The following is a 20,408-nucleotide window of genomic DNA, read 5'->3' as shown; positions in this document are numbered from 1 at the left end:
GCCATGATTGTTATGTCATTATGCAACGGTTGATTCTCCTAGCATTCTATTATATGTTAGATAAACCTATATATGGGGTATTATCCGAGTTGAGTAGATTTTTTAGAACATTGTGTGTATCAGAAGTTATAGTAACTGAGGTAAAGAATCTTGAAGATTTTGTCGTCACTACTATCTGTCAGCTAGAGAAGATATTTCTGCCAGCAGTTTTTTATGTTATGTAACATGTGATCAAACATTTGCCATATGAACTTAGGGTTGGTGGTCCTGTGCAATATCGGTGGATGTACCCATTTGTAAGGTATTTTTTTTTATATTTTTCTCTTTAATGCTATTAGGAATTTATTGTATTATGAGATGTATATTGTTGACAGATGCATGTTTGACGTCAAAAAAAAGGTTCAGAATAAAGCAAGAGTGGAGGGTTTAATTTGTGAGGCGTACACTTTAGAAGAGATTTTAAATTTCTCATCTATGTACTTTAAACCTCACATTCCAACAAGTTACACTTACCCACCTCGTAATGATGATGGAGAACAAGTTACTGTGGTTGAAAAACTATCGATATTTAAACTACTTGAGCATGCCTTTGGCAATTACTAGTCAAGACTCTTGGAAGATCGAGAGCAAGATGCATCACAAATCTATATCATTTTTAATTGCTCAGTGATCGACCCCTACATCGAGTAAATATATTTAATATGTTACACTAAGTTTTCTATGTACGTACATAGTTCGGTAATATAATTATTTGTTAAGTGTAGATGATTTGATCAGGATTTGCGAAGAGAACTTTCATATCTCACTGATTCAGAATTACGGAAACAACGTGAAAATAAGTTTGTAGCATGGTTGAAAGAGTTGGTAAGGACAATGACATGCATTCTTTCTGTGTAAACAACAATATGTTACTTAATTGGTCATAATCACAGTCATTATTTATGCTTGTAGGTCCGCCATGGTGGTGTTAATAACCAAGGAATATGTGATTTACAAAGTGTTCCAACCAAAGTTGTGCAATGTTACAACGGATACATCGTAAATGGTTATCGATTCCATACAAAAGACTACGGTGTAAACAAGTCAATGATGAATAGTGGCGTGTGTATCAAGGGTAGCAACTACGGTGAAAATGAACATGACTACTATGGTGTTATAGAAGAAATAATGGAGTTAATTTAGGCATAAATAATAGGGTAACTTTATTCAAGTATCATTGGTTTGATCTCACAGCAACAAGAGTCGAAAAAGCCTCAGGCATTGTGGAGGTGAATCATAAATCAAGGTTTGGAATATATGAACCATTCATATAAGCCTCGCAAGCTCAACAAGTCTACTATACTTCATATCTGAATACAAGAAAGTCAGATAGAAATGAATGGTGGGCGGTTTGTAAGGTGAAGTCTAAACTATACCCCGAGTATGATCAGTTACAAGAAGACAAGATTGTTGAAGAGGATGATTATTATCAATCAGATGATATGTATGACTTCTCTTATGGTCACGATGTCACGCATGATCTGCATGTTAAATCTCCATTGTCTGATGACACACGTATGAAAGAATATGATCCAAATGATATATCAAGTGGATGGGTTCCCAATAAAGAAGAAGACGAAGAGGATGAGGAGGAAGAAGAAAAATATGAAAGTCAAACAAGTGACGAGGAAGCATACTCGAGTTAGTGAAATACATCTTGTAATACATACCACATCACTTTCTCATAAGCTCTTATGTTTGTATTTCGGAGACCATGCTAGTCATGGTTATAGTTAGCGAAATATTGGAGTGTGTTTGCTCCAGGTACATGTTTGACATTGTTGTGATATGAATGATTTGAATATATTGCAATGTTTGATGTGACTGTATGCATGCTTGCATGAAGTTATTTTTTATTTGATTAGGTATCCATGTTCATAGAATTGCATATCATGTTACATTTCATGCATATTCATGTACATGCATAGTTATAAAATTGATTCATATAGGACCTTTAAATCTTTATATTTTATGCATATGTCATGTCCATGATAAGATCAAGAGTTATTAAACTAATCCAAATAACATTTTTATTTGTTAGAATATGGTCCGTGAAGGTCACAGTTGTCGAGCACCCAGTGGTCGAGGATCAAGTGGAGGTCATGATAGCCAGTCTCAGCCTTCATCTTCATGTAATGCTTCGATAGGTATATCATTTAAATAATTATATACTTGATTAATTTAAATATGCATTGTGTGAATTTCTAACTCATTTTTCTATAGATGATGCTTCGCCTGCACATGCCCCACCTACACCAGCTATTCATACACATCATGAGACAATGTCGGATGCAGAGTCTTCTCAGTCTGACACACGATGACTCATTCAAATAATGTATATTGATAGTCGATCATAAGTATTTTATTTTCACCTATCCACTACTTATCTTATAAATAGTGTATATCGATAGTCGATTGTTAATGTGCACCAATTCATGTTCAGCGCGAGGTTCGAGCCACAAGAAGTAATACGAGAAATTAAGCAGTCACTAGTTCAACATCTTCTAGGATCGGTCGCTCAATGGAAAGAGTACCCGAAGGAGGTGTTGGACAGATTGTGGTCCTCATTCATGATATACAATCGTTTATCATAGCTAATGTGTTTCATATTTAATTTTTTGTTACAGTCATGTATACTAACTTTCTGAAATTATTTGTAGGCTTCGAATCGCTTTGCGACTGCGAAGGAGGAGCAGGACGCAAGGCGGGTGTGGCAGAAGATGGTTGTCGGTCGATTTGCAGACATGCTGCACAATATAAAGATTGCAGCAATAAAAGCATCTGGTGGAATAGATGATCCACTATAGTAAAAGGGGCATGACTCTTTTACTATCAGGTCAGGTTATCTGGTAGGTCAAATTATTAGGATTCACTACATCAACTCCCAGTGCCCGATTAACCCTGCTAATTCTTGGGATGGTGTCTGCCAGCTTGTTAAGGATACCGTGCGTGACTTTTTACTTGAAGTCATTTTCGACGTTGTTTGTAATGAGTTGTGCAGCTTTTTTGGGGACAGGAGAACTTCGTCGGTAGGTGCTTGTCAGGTATGAAAGTTTCATGTCATTTGTTTCATGTCGTTAGATTTCAAGCTAGTATATGCATGATTTCATCACATATGAGCAAGATTTTATCATTATAAAAGTTTTTTACTACCTTATAACATATGTATGCATGATTGAGTCACTATGAAAGTTTTTTGACAAACTTAGAACACATATGAGCATCATTGCATCATTATGAAAGTGTTTTAACTGCCTTAGAATACATATATGCATGCTTGAATCACTATGAAAGTTTTCTGACAACCTTATTACACATATATGCATGAATTCATCACTATAAAAATTTTTGACAACCTTAGAAGACAAATATGCATGATTTCATCACTATGAAATTGTTTGACTGCGTTATAACACATATATGCATGATTGAATCAGTATAAGAGTTTTTTGACAACCTTAGAACACATATAAGCATGATTTCATCACTATGAAAGTTTTTTGACTGCCTTATAACACATATATGCATGATTGAATCACTATAAAAGTTTTTTGACAACCTTAGAACACATATAAGCATGATTTCATCACTATGAAAGTTTTTTGACTGCCTTATAACACATATATGCATGCTTGAATCACTTTGAAAGTTTTTTGACAACCTTAGAACACATATATGCATGATTGAATCACTACTAAAGTTTTTTGACAACCTTAGAATACATATATGCATGATTTCACAACTATGAAATTGTTTGACTACCTTATTACACATATATGCATGATTGAATCACTATGAGAGTTTTTTTATAACCTTAGAACGCATATAAGCATGATTTCATCATTATAAAAGTTTTTTGACTGCCTTATAACACATATATGCATGGTTAAATCACTATAAAAGTTTTTTGACAACCTTAAAATACATATAAGCATGATTTCATTACTATGAAAGTTTTTTGACTGCCTTATAACACATATATGCATGATTGAATCACTATGAAAGTTTTTTTACAACCTTAGAACACATATATGCATGATTGAATTACTATAAAAGTTTTTTGACAACCTTAGAACACATATATGCATGATTTCATCACTATGAAATTGTTTGACTGCCTTATAGCACATATATGCATGATTGAATCACTATGAGAGTTTTTGACAACCTTAAAATACATATAAGCATGATTTCATCACTATGAAAGTTTTTTTACTGCCTTATAACACATATATGCATGATTGAATCACTATGAAAGTTTTTTGACAACCTTAGAACACATATAAGCATGATTTCATCACTATGAAAGTTTTTTAACTGCCTTATAACACATTTATGGATGATTGAATCACTATAAAAGTTTTTTGACAACCTTAGAACATATATATGCATGATTGAATCACTATAAAAGTTTTTTGACAACCTTAGAACACATATATAAGCATGATTTCATCACTATAAATTTGTTTGACTACCTTATAACACATATATGCATGATTGAATCACTATGAGAGTTTTTTGACAGCCTTAGAACACATATAAGCATGATTTCATCACTATGAAAGTTTTTTGACTGCCTTATAACACATATATGCATGATTGAATCACTATGAAAGTTTTTTGACAATATTAGAACACATATAAGCATGATTTTATCACTATAAAGGTTTTTTGACTGCCTTATAATACATATGTGCTTGATTGAATCACTATGAAAGTTTTTTGACAACCTTAGAACACATATATGCATGATTGATTCACTATGAAAGTTTTTTGACAACCTTAAAACACATATATAAGCATGATTTCATCATTATGAAATTGTTTGTCTGCATTATCACACATATATGCATGATTGAATCACTATAAAAGTTTTTGGACAACCTTAAAGCACATATAAGCATGATTTCATCTCTATGAAAGTTTTTTTACTGCCTTATAACATATATATGCATGATTGTGATACATAACACATTTATTTGACAGCCTTATAAACCATATATTCATGCTTGAATCACTATGACATTTTTTTGACAACCTTAGAACATATATTTTCATGATTGAATCACTATAAAAATTTTTTGTCAGCCTTAGAACACATATCTGAATTCTGTTAATGTCCTTCACTTTATTGCTAGTCGATGTGTCATTCATCTATGTTACTTTGATTGCCTTAGATTAGGTGCATTGCATATAATTTATTTCATTATATTTTGTTTATCAATACTAACCTTTCGGTTCTCTTGTAGGATGCTGGAGATAATCAGTTTAGAGGAGTTGATGGAGGCATGGATGAAGGGGCAGATCGAGACAATAAAGAGGATGATGCTCTGAATCTTGGCGATGATTAGATTCATGTGTTGAATTTGTTGCACCTTCTTATTGTTTCAAACGAAATTCTTTGTATATGTTCGCTTGTAAATAATTAAAACTTAGCGAGGATTATGGTGGATCGATAATTTTTTTCCCTTGTAACTTGTGTTAAATTTGTTTTACCTGCTTTGTATATGTATTTTTTATATGGACTTTGTTTTTTATACATAGGATATATAAATTGTATAACGAGAAAATTTTTCTCGATATTTATATTTCAAACAAATTGTTTTTATTTTTTAAAATTTTTACAATGATTTAGCGATAGATAATATCCATCGATGATTAGTATCGACCTCTAATTTAGCAACAGATTAGGGACGAATATTTATCCCTCACAAAACTGAATCGGTTGATATTTTGTGATGGATTATAATCTGTCGCTACAATAGCTACAGAATTAGCGACAGATGTGCATCTATTGTAAAACTAAATCCCTACGAATTAGCGATGGCCTCGCGATGAATCATGGCATTTGCTAATCTGTCGCAAATTAGCGACGGAAGTAGCGACAAATATTTTTTATTGCTAATTAGCGACTAGAAAATTACGATGAAAGTTATTCGTCACTAAACTGTTCAGTGATGGATTTGCGATGGATTATGTCTGTCGCTAATCTGCAAATTTCTTGTAGTGTTTGGATATTCGTACGGCTAGTCATACGGGTTATTAAATAATAGACCCCTGTATGGTCTCGGTCTGATACGATGTCGAATGCATGTGTGTACCTATAAGGTAATTAACAAGAAAAATATAAAGTCAGTATACTTTTAAAAGTCTTCAAGTATAGACACAATGCTTGATGTTGCATTTGTTATGGTATGATTGTGATTCACTTGTGTGATGCATAGCTTCGCAATATTTTCCTTTACATTCAAAATGTGATCACCTAAATGTGATTCATTCATATGATGTGACATTCATTGATATTTTTCTTTATGTAATAAATCATGAAATGCTTGTAAGTAGTGAACTGTACATTCAGAATTTGTTTGAATGGTTGGCATTGCTTATATCAATGTGTTGCACATATACTTGTACACATGACACTGAGCACATTCATATTGATATAATGCTTTTTACTCAGACGGAGTAGTTTGACCCCTTCTGAATTAATATTTTTAGGAAACAGATAAAGATAGGCAATTGCAGTCGTCTCTGCGGACTGAGCCATGAGACCATATCTTTTGTGGATTATCTGAGGAACTCTAACTTTAAGAAATTCATTAAATTTGTTATTTATGACTTGTAAGATTCCAAGGCAAGATTTTAATTCGCCTAATGTTATTGAGTATGTGCTATCACCTGTAATCCGCCCAAATTATTTGACTGATGGATTAATAAAACATTTTCGCTGTGATTTTTGAAAAAAAAATTATTCAAAATTTTTGGGTTAAATATTTGGGGCGTTACATTATATGCAATCTAGTTTTCAACATGTACTATGTGAAATCAATTTTTGGGATTTGGATTTCAACATATAGTATGTGTTTATGTAATCCGGTTTTTAGCATTTATTTTGTGAAATTTGTTATTGGGATTTGGATTTCAGCATGTAATATATGTATATATAATATGATTTTCAGTATATACTATGTGAAATCTGTTCTTAGGATTTGAATTTCAGCATTCAGTATATGTATATGTAATCTGATTTTCAACATTTACTATATGAAATCTGCTTTTGAGATTTAGATTTCAGCATGTAGTATGGGTATATATAATTTGATTTTCAGCATGTATTGTGCGAAATCTGATTTTGCGATTTGGATTTCAACATGCAGTATGTATATATGTAATATGATTTTTAGCATATACTATTAAAAATCTGTTTTTAAGATTTTGATTTTCAACATATAGTATGTGTATATATAATATGATTTTCAGCAAATATTATGTGACTATACAAAATCAGTTTTTGTTTTAACTTTAGCATGAATTTTATAATTAATATGAAAAATTTATTTTGATATTGTTGTGTATGTATTGGATCCTAGTATGTATCATGTCCTAGGTCAGTTTGAGCTTAATTTAATATTAATTTGGTTTAATGATGAAATTGAAGTTTGGTCTAGATTTTGTCGTAGTAGCATACTTTATTATTTGTCTCTAGCATAAATGGTATATGTGCATACTATATTAAATGATGTGAGGTGAAAAAGACCAAGTGGAGGATGCCCGCATTCTGTTATTTTGGTGGCACTGAGGTTTGACTTTTTGCATTGTTTTGACATGATATGAGGTCTAAAGGACCAAGTGGAGAATGATTGCATGTTATTATTTGGTGGCCTTAAGGTTTTGGCTTGGTCTAAAGGGCCCTGTTTATACAATGAAGCACACATAATTGATGTACGATTTTATGTTTATTGCATAGTATATGTGCATGTTATCGTGTGCTTCTAGGCATGAATATGCTTATATAATGCGATGAGTTATTTGTAATGAATTGATTAAATAGCATAGATGAGAGGGTTGTAGAGCCGAAGTGTGCTCTCTCTTGTCGGGTGTGGACTCGAAGGTATCTAAGAAATACGATGAGATGCATGTAAATAATGAACTAATAATAATAACCATAGGATAACAGTAAAAAAAAAATTTGTCATGCTCTGAAATATGAGGTGACTGCACCAACCCTGGGGGATCTACTTTTAGACGGTTGACTAGTAGATGGTACGTCCTATCACGTGGGTTAGATGTGAACCCAATCCCTTACCCCAGCGGCTTAGGAGCATCTCGTAGATCCGTGCTCTTTTAAGGGTCAGATGTGAACCATGTCTTCGACCACAAACATTAAGGGCAACTATGTGGGATCCAAGGGTAGTTGACTTGCTAGTGGAAGCAGTCCCGGCAGTTTGGTTCATAAGTTGAACCTGATCCCTAGCACGGAGGAGAGGGGACCTTCCCGTGGATCCATTATTTGCTTTTGGGTTGAGGATCCCATCCTTGACCATGGTTATTAGGAGACCACCCTGTGAATCCATGTTGCTTCTCGGTCTAAAACCCAATCCATGACCATAGTGGTTTTGGGGACTATAGTTGTAGCCATTAGTTTTGGAAGTGGACTACAATTTTTTAGGGAGAAAGATGCCTTGACGAAGGGTCTCAAACTCTAGTGTTGACTCTCAACGTCCACCCTGGGGGTAAAAATGAACAAATTAGTGAGTAAATGAACCTCCTTAAATAGCCTGGGGTGCTCATTATTTAAGCAATAATAACCAAGTGAAAGATTCAATAAAACACTCATGCGTTGAAATTGTGTTTTCTTGTGGAGTGACCTAAAGGGTCGACTCTTCAGTATTGTTAGTCTTTTCTAGAGTGATTTGAAGGGTTGACTCTCGAGTCAGGAGGGTCAACTTATGCAATGTGGTTGCCATCAACTTAGGCTTGTAATTAAGCCATTGTCCTCATGTACGGACATCAACTTAGAAGTGGTACCATCTGAAAAGACAAAGTGCCCAAGACCAACACAGCCAAAACGTTACTGCCCTGAGAAATCAAAGAAAACTATTACTACCCCATAAGAAGAACGATGCTAGAAACACAAGAACAAGCTGCAATTCCATCAACCAGGATTTATCTCTCAGTGAAAAGTGTTGATGAACCACAATTACACACCTGAGGGATACATCTTCGAGGCTTTATGGTTCTTGAGTCGTGCGGAGATGAGCTATCACGACACACTTCCTGAAGAGCATTCTCCATAGGTTTCAGAGGTTTGCTTCCGAAAGCAAGGATTTTTGGTTCGGTTCTTTGGGCACACCTCTGCAAGGCGTTTATGATATGCTTTTTGGGATGGAGAGAGTGTTTTTGATCGTTTCTTTTAGGGATGGCAGTGGACCGGGGGGAAAGCGGAGCCCCGCCTCGCCCCGTTTGGACCGGGGATGAAGGGTATGAAACGGGGATGGAGGCGGGGACGAAGGTTAAAATTCATCCCCGTTCGGGGGTGGAGGCAGGGATGGACGTGCACTTTTCCCCGTCCCGCCCCGTCCCCGCCACGATCCCCGCCTCATCCCTGTCCCGACCACTTTTCCTGCAATATCCCCGCCCCGCCTCAACCCCGTTTGAACCGGGGATGGAGGACATGAAGGTGGGGATGGAGGATAAAATCCATTCCCCGCCGGGGATGGAGGTGGGGGTGGAGGATAAAATCTTGAGGTGGGGCGGGGGTGGAGACCTTGTCCCCCGCCCCACTGCCATCCCTAGTTTCTTTCTCTTTGAAATCTAAAATTTGGAGGCCCCTACAAAACAGAAGGCTCTAGGTGGTGGCTTCAAATCTCAAAGAGGCCAGCCGGCCCTGGTCCTAATATTTTTTTTTTCTTTCAAACAGATAGCTCAAAAGGCTATTCTGATGATTATGGAACAAGCCTTCTGTTTTGAGATGTCAAAAATGTGTTTGGGTTTAAAAGTGGGGAACCATGCCACAGGTAGTATGCAGTGAGGCTATATATTCTCAAGCTTGCAAAAGAACTAATAAACTTTGATCGTCTCGGGGCAATTAGGGGTATCAACGGGTCGGGCTTGGTTTGGACCTAGGTGAAATCTGGCCCCTGATTTTTGGGTATTGTGTCAGGTTTAGACTTGGGTCTAATCAGACCAACTATAAGAAAAATCATACCCGAACCTGATAAGAACTACATGAACCAGACACGGGCTATATACACTGTAAAGTAGTATCTTTTATCATTTTTACATTGAAAATTTGTGGGTCTTAATAGGAACTCGAGTCGACCCTGGGTCTGGTATAAAATTTCACAAACTATATATACTCTGCTTCATATATTAATCAGACCTTCGGGTCTGGACCCTTGTCTTAACAAGGTCTTCTTATTTATCACCACACCCCGGACCTTAAAGGATTTGGTCCCAGTCAGGTTCGTTGACACCCTAGAGGCAATATACAACGCATCTGGATTCGTACTGTAATGTCTGTATCTGCATTGAAATAAACATTAATTTGAATATTTTTTTTTCGACTGAGAATCAAATGAATAAATTGGGGAAGCAAGCATCCTTATTTAAAACGGGGGGACCTCTCCCTACGTCAACCATGAATGGTCAATGAAGTCAACTCTAAGATTTGTTGAGGGTAAAGAGATGAACAGGTGGCAACCATCCGAGTTCAGAGCATTTAAAAGTGGTCCGCCCATAGTTTTGAGTCTATGGTTGTCTCTTTTGAAATATGGTTTTGTGGGCTAAGTGTAAGAAGGAGCTTAAGCGTTAACGTTTTATGAAGGTTTGCCTTTTGTTTCAAATTAACTTATTCATGCAAATCCTATGCTTAACCGCTTCTAGCATTCCTTTTCTTGCCCGTGTACTTTTGGGGGTGTGGTATCAGGTCCGGACTCGGGTTTAATCGGGCCCATTATAAGAAAAACCATACCCAAATCCGATAAAAATTACATAAACTAAACCCGGACCAAACCTGATAAAACCATATTTTTTATCATTTTTACTTTGAAAATTTGTGGGTCTTGATTGGAACTCGGGTCGGATCCAGGTCTCATATAAAATTTCACAAACTATACCAGGGTTCATGTATTAATCGGACCTTCGAGTTCAGACCCGGGTCTTAATCGGGTTTTCTTATTTATCCATACCCTGATCCTATAGGGTTTGCTTTGGTTGGGGTCCCGGTATACCAGGCCCGTGGACACCCTAATGGGGCGCACTCCTTTGGAAGGTGGTGTATTAGGGCTCAATCATATGTTTTGAGATTGTGTGAGAAGTGGGAAAACAAGAGAAAGAAGAGGCAAACTGTAGGTGTTGGTGTAGGGCTTACTTCATTGGAAGCCAACATAGAGGTGCTCCCTTAAGCTGCAGATCTTGGTGATTGAAAGAGAAACATTTGGCTGCAGGCATTGATGAACTGAAAACGGTGCTACTGTTTTTTTGTTTCTTTTTTGTAGTGTTGTTTGTTTTTTCTTGTATGGGTGATTAATTTTATATGATTTTGAATCCTTAATTAGATTTGCTCGTTTGATGAATTTGTGTTCTAGCTTTGAAGCCCGATCGGATCTTAACCTTATATCTATGTTGCGTATGAGCTCTAAAACCAAAACACCATCAACTTAGTGATATATTCATGAGCCACCCCTACTTGACGAGTAAAAATCTTGTGGGCCACCATATGTTCAATGCTTTTTAACACCCCTACGCGGTTCAAGGGTAACGGGGTCTTCTTTTCAAATACGAAAGCAACTCACCTCATCTGCCAACCAAACACCGCCACTAAATCCGAACCTTGCCCAATGGAGGTTCCTCGAACCTTCGCAGCCACGCGCCCAGCACACCCTTCCTCATTATTTTATTACTTCATTGGACAGTGGGCCACTAAGTTCCACAGGCAACAGGCTGCTAAAAAATGAAGTAAATATCTGACAGTAAACGTCTACCAATCTAAGGACAGATAGACAGCCTCATTAATAACTTCATGTGCGTGCACAGACCTTTCCCACACATCTATAAAATGCCCACAAGCCCAACACCACATGGCCACCAAACGCTTCTTTCAATTTGTGTCTGTTCGGTGGTTGGTTAAGGGCAGCAAAACACTAGCTGTGCAAAATCGGTGGCCAACGTTTCTTGTTGCATTTCATCATTGAGAGGTTGAAGGACGTTTCAAGTGAGGCACCAACGAAGAAATACATCTTTGGTTGTGTTGAGAAGCAAGGAATTGGTGAGATGGGCAACTGTTTCTCAGAGGAAGAGCTGGTGGATCATGAGGACTGGTTGCACCATGATGAAGAGTGGGAGGAGGAGGAAGAGGAGAAGGAGAAGAAGGTTTACCATGTGAAGGTGAGGATGACGGCCAAGGAGTTCAGGGAGTTGGTTGCGCAGGCAGAGTGCGGCAACGCGATCGGGTCGATGCTGTTGAGCAAGGGACTTGTCGGGGGGAAATTTGAAGTTAAGGAGTGGCCCGAGTGGGAGGACGGTGGGAGAAGGAAGAAAGAGATGAAAAGGCTTGAGACCATCAAGGAAGAAGAGAGCTGAGGCCTTGTGTTTTCATCCTCGTGCGATCCGGGAGAGTTTTGTGTATAGTTTTCGTGTTTTTGTGTTTAGTAATTAGTTGCAGATATCATTTCTTCATATATGGAATAGTTTCCGCGATACATCTTTCTTTGACTTGTTTTCGTTTTCGTTATGAATGGCTGAGTGGTTCCAAGCTCCCAATAGATGGAGCTTGAGTCTGCAATCGTGCTGGATGATGCTTTCCTTTTATCATTTTTCAACTTTCTTTCAAAAGGGAGGGTTTTCTTCCTTTAATTCATCTCTTTCCTATTCGGATCCAGGATTTGTATAGCTAATCGGATCCAGGATTTGTAAGGGCTTTCTCCATCCAAAGAGAGAAAGAGAGAGAATAAAAAGCCAGTTAAACAAAGCAAGATACCGAAGAGGGCACGTGGGAAGCATCCATGAGTCTTTCAATGTAAAAGTAACAACACGTTTGACTGTTTTTATTCAATAGTGAATAAAAAACCAAAGTTAAAACAAAGCAAGATATCGTAGAGCATACGTGGGAGGCATCCATGAGCTCTTTTCTTTCAAATGTAAAAGTAGCACGACTTTTGACTGTTTTTATTCAAGTGAATCAAAAAAACAACATAAACACAACAAGATATCTATGAGCTTTTAGTCTTTCAGTTTAAAAGTAACACGTTTGACTGTTTTGAGTAACCGGGGATTTGGGTCTTTTCTTTCTTTCTTTTTCAAAGGCAAGGTGGGTGTTCTTTTCACCTTTTTACTTTGAGGCATATACCTCTTTGGCACTGTCAAGTGCCTCACAAGGCCTTACGGCTTAAGACCCTCTCTTTTCCTCTTGATGTACTTTGTTTTCAAGTGGGTATCTAAAGAAGTTTTTTGCATCCTTGTCTCTTTATTTTCTTTGTGCTTGTGTATATGCGTACTCTTGCTTCTGTTCGTGCACGTGTGTTGTGTGTTGTTTGTGCGCTTAAAAGGCCTGCCTTCGGTGTTTGTGATTGCGCGAAGCTACGTCGTGGGGGCCTTTGCTTCTAAGCCCATGACCCTGGGGTTAGGAAAACTCATACCAGTTATCTCTTAATCACCATGTAGCAAAGAGATTCGAACCTAGGCCTTCAGCTTTGGCACATAAGCCTGCTTAATCTCGCCTAAATGAAAATGAGCAAAAGACCAAAGATCCCAAACCAAAGCCTGGATGGCTCTGCTGGACACATGACTCATGGAAAAACTGCTATCTAGGCTACTACACCTATTAGGTGACTTGGACCAAATTCACTAGACTCTTTAATTTTTGGTATTCGGAGAAACAACTCTAGACACATAGACCTTGTCACTTTGGCTCAGCCTGCTGTACTACGGTGCCTGTCCATATCAGCATAAAACTCTAAGAGCTTACCCTTCGACCCCATGGAATCACCAAGCTTCAGCTTATGCAGGGAGTGACGCCCATAGAATTTGAACCTAAATTGCCCATCAAACGGACTAGGCCCCATTCAACTACGCCAGGGCACCATTTGCTATTTTAGAACCGGCATCTTTAAGGCACAATTTAAAAACTCCTTACAGGCGTTTTCTTAAGCGTGGTTGCTACTGTCAAAGTCAATAGCTAGCTTCAAATAATTTTCCCATGTATGGTTGCAACAATTGTGCCATGAATGAGACTCGAGTGTATCTGGCATAAATTCATAACAAAAGTGTGATCTCTATTGTTCGGGTGTGGACTCGAAGGTACCTAAGAAGTACGATGAGATGCATGTAAATAATGAACTAATAATAATAACTATAAGATAACAGTAAAAGTAAATTTGTCATATGCTCTGAAATATGAGGCGACTGCACCAACCCCCCGAGGGATCTGCTTTTAGATGGTTGACTAGTAGTTGGTGTGTCATGTTACTTGGGTCAGATGTGAACCCAATCCCTTACCCCCAACGGCTTAGGGGCATCTTGTAGAGCTTTTTTTTAAGGGTCAGATGTGAACCATGTCTCTAACCACAAGCATTAAGGGCAACTATGTGGGATCCGAGGGCAGTTGACTTGATATTGAAAGCAGTCTTGACAGTTTGGTTCAGAAGTTGAACCTTATCCTTACCACGAAAAAGAGGGGGTCATCCCAATCCCATCCTTGACCATGGTTATTAGGAGACCACCCTGTGAATCCATGTTGCTTCTTAAGTTTAAAACCCAATCCACCATCATAGTGGCTTTGGGAACTATAGTTGTAGCGATTAGTTTTTGAAGTGGACTACAATCTTTTAGGAAGAAGGATGCTTTGATGAAGGGTCTCTAACTCTATTGTCGACTCTTAGTGTCCACCTTGAGATAAAAATGAACAAATTAGTGAGTGAATGAACCGCCTTAAATAGCCGGGGGTGCTCATAGATAGCAGCCATAAGGTTGGTACCCCTTGTGGTAAGTAACTGCAAGATGAACTAAAGATGTGTGAAGTCTTTTTATTTAAGCAATAACAACTAAGTGAAAGATTTAATAAAACACTCATGCATTGAAATTGTGTTTCCTTATGGAGTGACTTGAAGGGTTGACTCTTCAATATTGTTAGGCTTTTCGAGAGTGATTTGAAGGGCTTATTCTTGAGTCAGGAGGGCCTCTTGCTATATATATATTTTTGATATATTGTTTAGTTTTGTGTTGATTTGATTAGTCTTTTTTTTTCTTTAGTCACCGACCTTGTAAGGTTTCTTGAAAGTTGATCCTTGGGGATCATTTTTGAGACGTGCTGTAGTCTCATTCTTTTAATTTTAATGGTTATGAACATGTTTTTGTTTTTATTGTTTGCAAAATATCACTGTCTTCATCGAAAGTTCTATCATTAGTGCACATAGAAAATACCAAATATGCAAATATGAAGTTACAATTTTTTTTTCATTCATACTGTGCACTGTCACAATATCTAAGTGAGCCTGACTCGTGAGTCTTTAAATAGTGGTGGAGACATGAAGTAGACATCTGAGAGCCTTGCCATCGTTCAAGAGTTTGAATGCTTGATTGATCTCTGACATTGGCAGCTCATGAGTTATAAACCCTTCCAAATTCACCTCCTGACGCCAAACACAATAACAGAGTTACCAAATAGTAAAGAGAAGATTATATGCCACTAGGTGAAAAGTAGCAAGGGAATTTAAGCTCACCCCTTTCATGCATCTCAGAGCTAGGCTGGGCAACTGTGTCCTACCCTTGAAGCCTCCAAAGACAGACCCAATTATGCCTCTGCCATCAAACAATTCCATTGGGTGCAAGGGCAGCATCTTGGGACTAGGGTGAATCCCCACGATTACCGTCATACCCCAGCCCTGTTCACAAAATCCATTTAAAAAAAAAAAACGGACCTATCCGTGTCCAGATTTTTCTGTAATATTTATATATTAATAAGAAATGAACTGATTTCTTCATATATGTATGTTTGAGAGTCTTGCAATCTGATGGCAACACAGTACCGATGTGGTGCCAAAATATTGTTTTGGTAATGTGTGATGTTGAAAGTAGGGATGGCAGTGGACCGGGGGAAAGCGGGGCCCCGCCTCACCCCGTTTGGACCGGGGATGAAGGGTATGAAACGGGGATGGAGGCGGGGACGAAGGTTAAAATCCATCACCATTCAGGGATGGACGTGCCCTTTTCCCCGCCCCGTCCCTGTCACTTTTTCCCGCCTCATCTCTGCCCTGCCCCGCCTCATCCCCGTTTGAACCGGGGATGGAGGACATGAAACGGGGATGAAGGCGGGGGTGGAGGTTAAAATCCATCCCCGCCGGGGACGGAGGCGGGGATGGAGGTTCTAATCTTGAGGCGGGGCGGGGGTGGAGACCTTGTCTCCCGCCCCGCCCCACTGCCATCCTTAGTTGAAAGATGGAGTTGTCAAAAACATTCTCCCATGACACCGGCTCCGCGGAAAGCAGATCAGGTCATGCTGAACATGAGCATTTTTGCTCATGCCAACATCCCGTCCATTTTGTATTTTGAAAAGTTAAAAAGTCAACGAAACAGTTATATGCTACGTGGCATTCATCCAAAATGCAAACAGACGGCCACGATGTTGGCATGAGCTTCAAAAAGCTCATGTTCAGCATGACCTGATCTGCTTCCGGCTCCGCGTGGTTGGTAGGAGCTGTCAGTGCACTTTTCCTTGTGGTGGGACGTTGCAGGCTCAAAACAAAGTGGTAAGCTGAATAATAACCGGTGGGGGTCTGCCTAACCCAAGCTTGCCTTTCAAAAAAAACATCTTCTTATGAAGGTGTCGAAATGTGGTGTTGGACCGGCCAACATAAGTCCCAACACAATGTTTCAGCAACACCACTGGCAGAAACCACAACACAATGCCCGATTCAAGGCTCCCAAACATAGCATGGTGTCAACGGATCAGACATGGGTCCCATTCAAAAAGCTAAGAATTGACAGTAATATGAAAAGTGGATTCAATAATTTTATTAAGGTCTTTGGTGTCGGTGTGGGTGTGGGTGCACACATGCACATACACACGCACACATGATAGCATGTCAAGATTTATTAATCTGGTAGTATATATATATATATATATGATTAAGATGTTTAATACTAGATGATCTTGTATTGATCAGATTCTTTAAAAAACTCCTGAATCCAATCGAATCGTTTGTGAATCGGTAACTTTTTATCATCCGATGACACGTTTAACTAAACAATAAAAATTATAAAAAAATGTGTTTTATTTTCTTGGAAAAAAGAAAAGCTCTCAACTTTTTTTTTTATAGGCAAAAAATTCTCAACTTGTGCTAGTGCTACCAGTAACCTTATAAAAAATAAGGCGCGTGCAACAGAAGCCTGGGGACGCAATTTTTTATTTGTTTAAGATGAAGGAATAAGAAAACACATAATTATTGCTCATGCTAATATTTAAGGGAGATGAGTTAGGGTATCAAGTGCATACATCGTGCGTGGAAAGAAAGGCCTCGCGCAGAACGTCATAGTTGCCTGCACACTCAAAACTGTAGTCAACTCCTCCCTCAGTCATTTCTCTAATGACCTGCTCATTCATCAGAATGAATGTCAAAGTCTGAAAAGATAACAATAACAATAATAATAATAATAATAATAACTTTTTTGTTCTATAACCCTGTTGGTTTGATTTACCTGGTGAATGGGTCTATCATAATCCCCGGGGTTTAAAAACTCAGTCACTCCCATTTTTTTAGCTGTTCAATCCATCAACATGCACCAGCAACAATAGAAGAAGATCAATCAACAAAAGGAGCACATAAGCAATGAAGACATGCAATATATACTTGTACTTTATGCAGGCTAATATGTTAACAAGCTGATTGTTATGTTTCACCTTTGATGAATTTGTCAGGGTTGATGTCTATGCCAATTATTTTAGAGGCCCCATTCACTCTTGCCCCTTCTGCAGCCTGACAAAGCCATATAAAACCATTAATACAATTTAAGTTGTGAGTTTAAGTGGGTAGACCTGGGTCTAGATCGATTCTAAAGATTTTACAGAGAGCAGGGATCCCTGCATATCCTACCCCTCCCTTCCCAATATATATATATATATATATATATATATATATATATATATATATATATATATATATTTCCTTTTCTGCAACTATGAAGATTAGGAAACTCATCCGAGGAAGAGAAAGTAAAGTGGATATTTGGAAGCAGGATATGATAGTTCCGAACTTACAGCAAGGCCCACTCCTCCTAGGCCAAAGACTGCCACACTTGCTCCTGCTTCCATTTTCGCTGTATTCCACACAGCTCCAACCCCTGCAACCAAAACCAATAAAAGAAATTGTCCTTTACTGAACAAAAAAAACTACTCGAATTTGTGGCATGTAAATTTATTGGATTAAACGAAATTCTTTAATGAGACCCGAGGGGGTGGTCTAGTTGAAACGGGCCTCGACTGTTAAATGGGCAGTCGAGGTTCGGGGTTCGATTCCTGCGGGCGTTACTCCCCTTCAGTAAGCCTAAGCCAGTGGCTCCCTGGGGTCAAGAGGGTGCGCCCGGGTTTACACCCCTTGGGTGGTTTTCCCGTTCCCATATGAAAAAAAAAAGTGAAAGTCTTTAATTGAAGGTGTGGACACTGTTGCAAACTGGCTTGATGTTGATGTTGATGTTGATGTTGATGAGGACGCATCATGGGGATGGTGGTGTAACTGTAACGTATATCCACATCTAAGTTAAAGGCCATGGTAGATCCATGGATGCAATTAACCACCAAAAGTCAGACCCTGAACAGTTCTATAGTCTACTCCCCTCGTCTCCAGACACCACCCTTGGGAAAAGTAACATAACAGGGTCGGAGTATGGTACCTGTGGTCACCCCGCAGCTCAGTAGACACATCTTCTCCAAGGGTGCGCACTGATCGATCTTCACCACGCAGGCATGGTCCATTACCGTGTACTCGCTGAAGGTGGAGGTGGAGAGGAAGTGGTAGACGGGCTGCCCCCTGATGGAGAACCGAGTCCTGCCATCGTTCAGCATGGTGCTCCTGAAGGGATCCACGCGGTACTTGGCGCACAGGTTCGTCTTCTCGGACTTGCAGCAGGCGCAGTCGCCGCACTCCCCATTGAAGATGGGGATCACTTGGTCTCCTGGCTTCATGTCCCCGACCCCTTCCCCGACGCTCTCCACGACCCTTCACATACATAAAACCACCATCCTTCAATCGTTAGATGCCTGGAGTCGTTTTTATTGCACTAATACTGGAAATGGGGGTCTGTGTTTGGGATGAGGCCGCATTTGCAGGGAGTAGGGGAAAATCAAATACTGGAATCTAGGGGAAGTGGTTTTGAAGTAAACAGGGATTCTTCTTATTGGTTGGAAGACCTATCAGGGATTTCGGCTTTCAATTCCTCTTTCTTCCAGATCATGTTTGGAGGCAGCAGTAGTTTTAGGAATAGAGTTTCGTGCTTAGGTGGTGGTGGTGAATGCCTCAATGGTGGTGGTATGAAAATGGTGAGAAGTACTATGTGGTGGTGGTGGTGGCTGGTGATATTGGTGGTGGTATGGAGGCGATAGGGAGGCCTTGGTGGTCATGGTGAATGGAGGCTGTGAGGAAAGACGAACATTGAATCTGCTGGAAGAAGAAGCATGAGACAATCGGAATTCTTTAGAATCCAGGTATCTCACAAACAACTCTCAAATCCCTCAAACCCAAATAACTACCTCCGACCCCTATCACTCCCTCCGACACCATCCTCCCAAGCACAGCCTAATATTTGAAGGCATCAAATGATTCAAATCCGACTTACCCTGCAGCTTCATGGCCTAAAATTCTCGGGAACTTTTGTTGGGCTTCATTCTTTGCAAGAAAAGGGAAGCAACGATGTGAGATATAAATTGTCGCAAGCAAAAGTAGAAATCAAAAACACAAGAAGACAAGAAAAGATTATGGTCGATTATATATCTTATTATGCTCTTCTTACCTCGCCTTTCCAAAAACTAAGATCGGTGTGGCAAATGGATGTATATAAAACCTTGATCCGAACCTCCAACTTTTGAGGGGGCTCGACTTTAATATCCTCGATCATAAATGGCTGATTAGGACCCCATAGCACAGCAGCTGCACCAACGAAGCGAAAGTAAATATGCAAAACCATGAGAGAGAAAGACAGAGAGAGGCAGGTTTACCCTTGCATGTAATGACTTTGCCTTTTGGGGCATTAGCGACGCTATTCATCTTGTGTACAACGTATTTTTCCTTTGGTACTTCTCTGCTGCTGTATTAGGGCGTGAGTACGCAACCCTTTAAATACAGGCCAAGCTGCTGTTTGAGAATGGCAAGTGTCTGAAGGAGATGACGCAGACAGAAGGGCGAGATGTGATAGATTAACGTGGCGATGACCCACATGATAGGGGAGTTCTTGACCTTTTTAGAGAGGGGATGGAAGGTGTAGTTATTATTGCTGGATTATCTGCACTTAGGTGTTCGATTCGAGTCATTCTACCAAGATGCAAGGCCTTCTTGGATTCACTGCTTCTACTTCAGTTCTTTAGAATTTGTTGATCTCGG

At 39.0% G+C, this 20,408-nt stretch overlaps 1 protein-coding gene across 1 annotated transcript; it reads right to left on the bottom strand.

Annotated features, from left to right (window-relative positions):
* Positions 1–15,201: 15,201 nt before the first annotated feature.
* On the bottom strand, positions 15,202–20,144 carry LOC149828348 (alcohol dehydrogenase-like 3). Its single transcript, XM_090017534.1, has 10 exons — positions 20,027–20,144; positions 19,822–19,958; positions 19,648–19,697; positions 18,706–19,031; positions 18,074–18,156; positions 17,717–17,792; positions 17,515–17,576; positions 17,312–17,407; positions 15,540–15,701; positions 15,202–15,449 (listed from the first exon to the last, which is right to left on the bottom strand). The coding sequence occupies exons 1-10, from the start codon at positions 20,073–20,075 to the stop codon at positions 15,327–15,329; spliced, it is 1,164 nt and encodes a 387-aa protein (XP_089873660.1). The 5' UTR covers positions 20,076–20,144; the 3' UTR covers positions 15,202–15,326.
* Between the last annotated feature and the right edge of the window lie 264 nt (positions 20,145–20,408).

The sequence above is a fragment of the Nuphar pumila genome, chromosome 9, assembly GCF_984573655.1.
Source record: "Nuphar pumila chromosome 9, dmNupPumi1.hap1.1, whole genome shotgun sequence".
Lineage (NCBI taxonomy): Eukaryota > Viridiplantae > Streptophyta > Magnoliopsida > Nymphaeales > Nymphaeaceae > Nuphar > Nuphar pumila.
The sequence above is the reverse complement of the archived record's forward strand: the minus strand, read 5'-3'. Positions and strand labels throughout refer to the sequence as shown.

What these genes read in the sequence shown, in the direction of transcription:
- LOC149828348 (XM_090017534.1), bottom strand. Translation starts at nt 20,075, where the DNA reads ATGAATAGCGTCGCTAATGCCCCAAAAGGCAAAGTCATTACATGCAAG. An exon ending in CAAAGTCATTACATGCAAGG is followed by an intron (nt 19,959 to 20,026) that starts GTAAACCTGCCT and finishes TCGTTGGTGCAG; the next exon opens with CTGCTGTGCTATGGGGTCCT. An exon ending in GAGCTGCGGGGTGACCACAG is followed by an intron (nt 18,157 to 18,705) that starts GTACCATACTCC and finishes TTTTGGTTGCAG; the next exon opens with GGGTTGGAGCTGTGTGGAAT.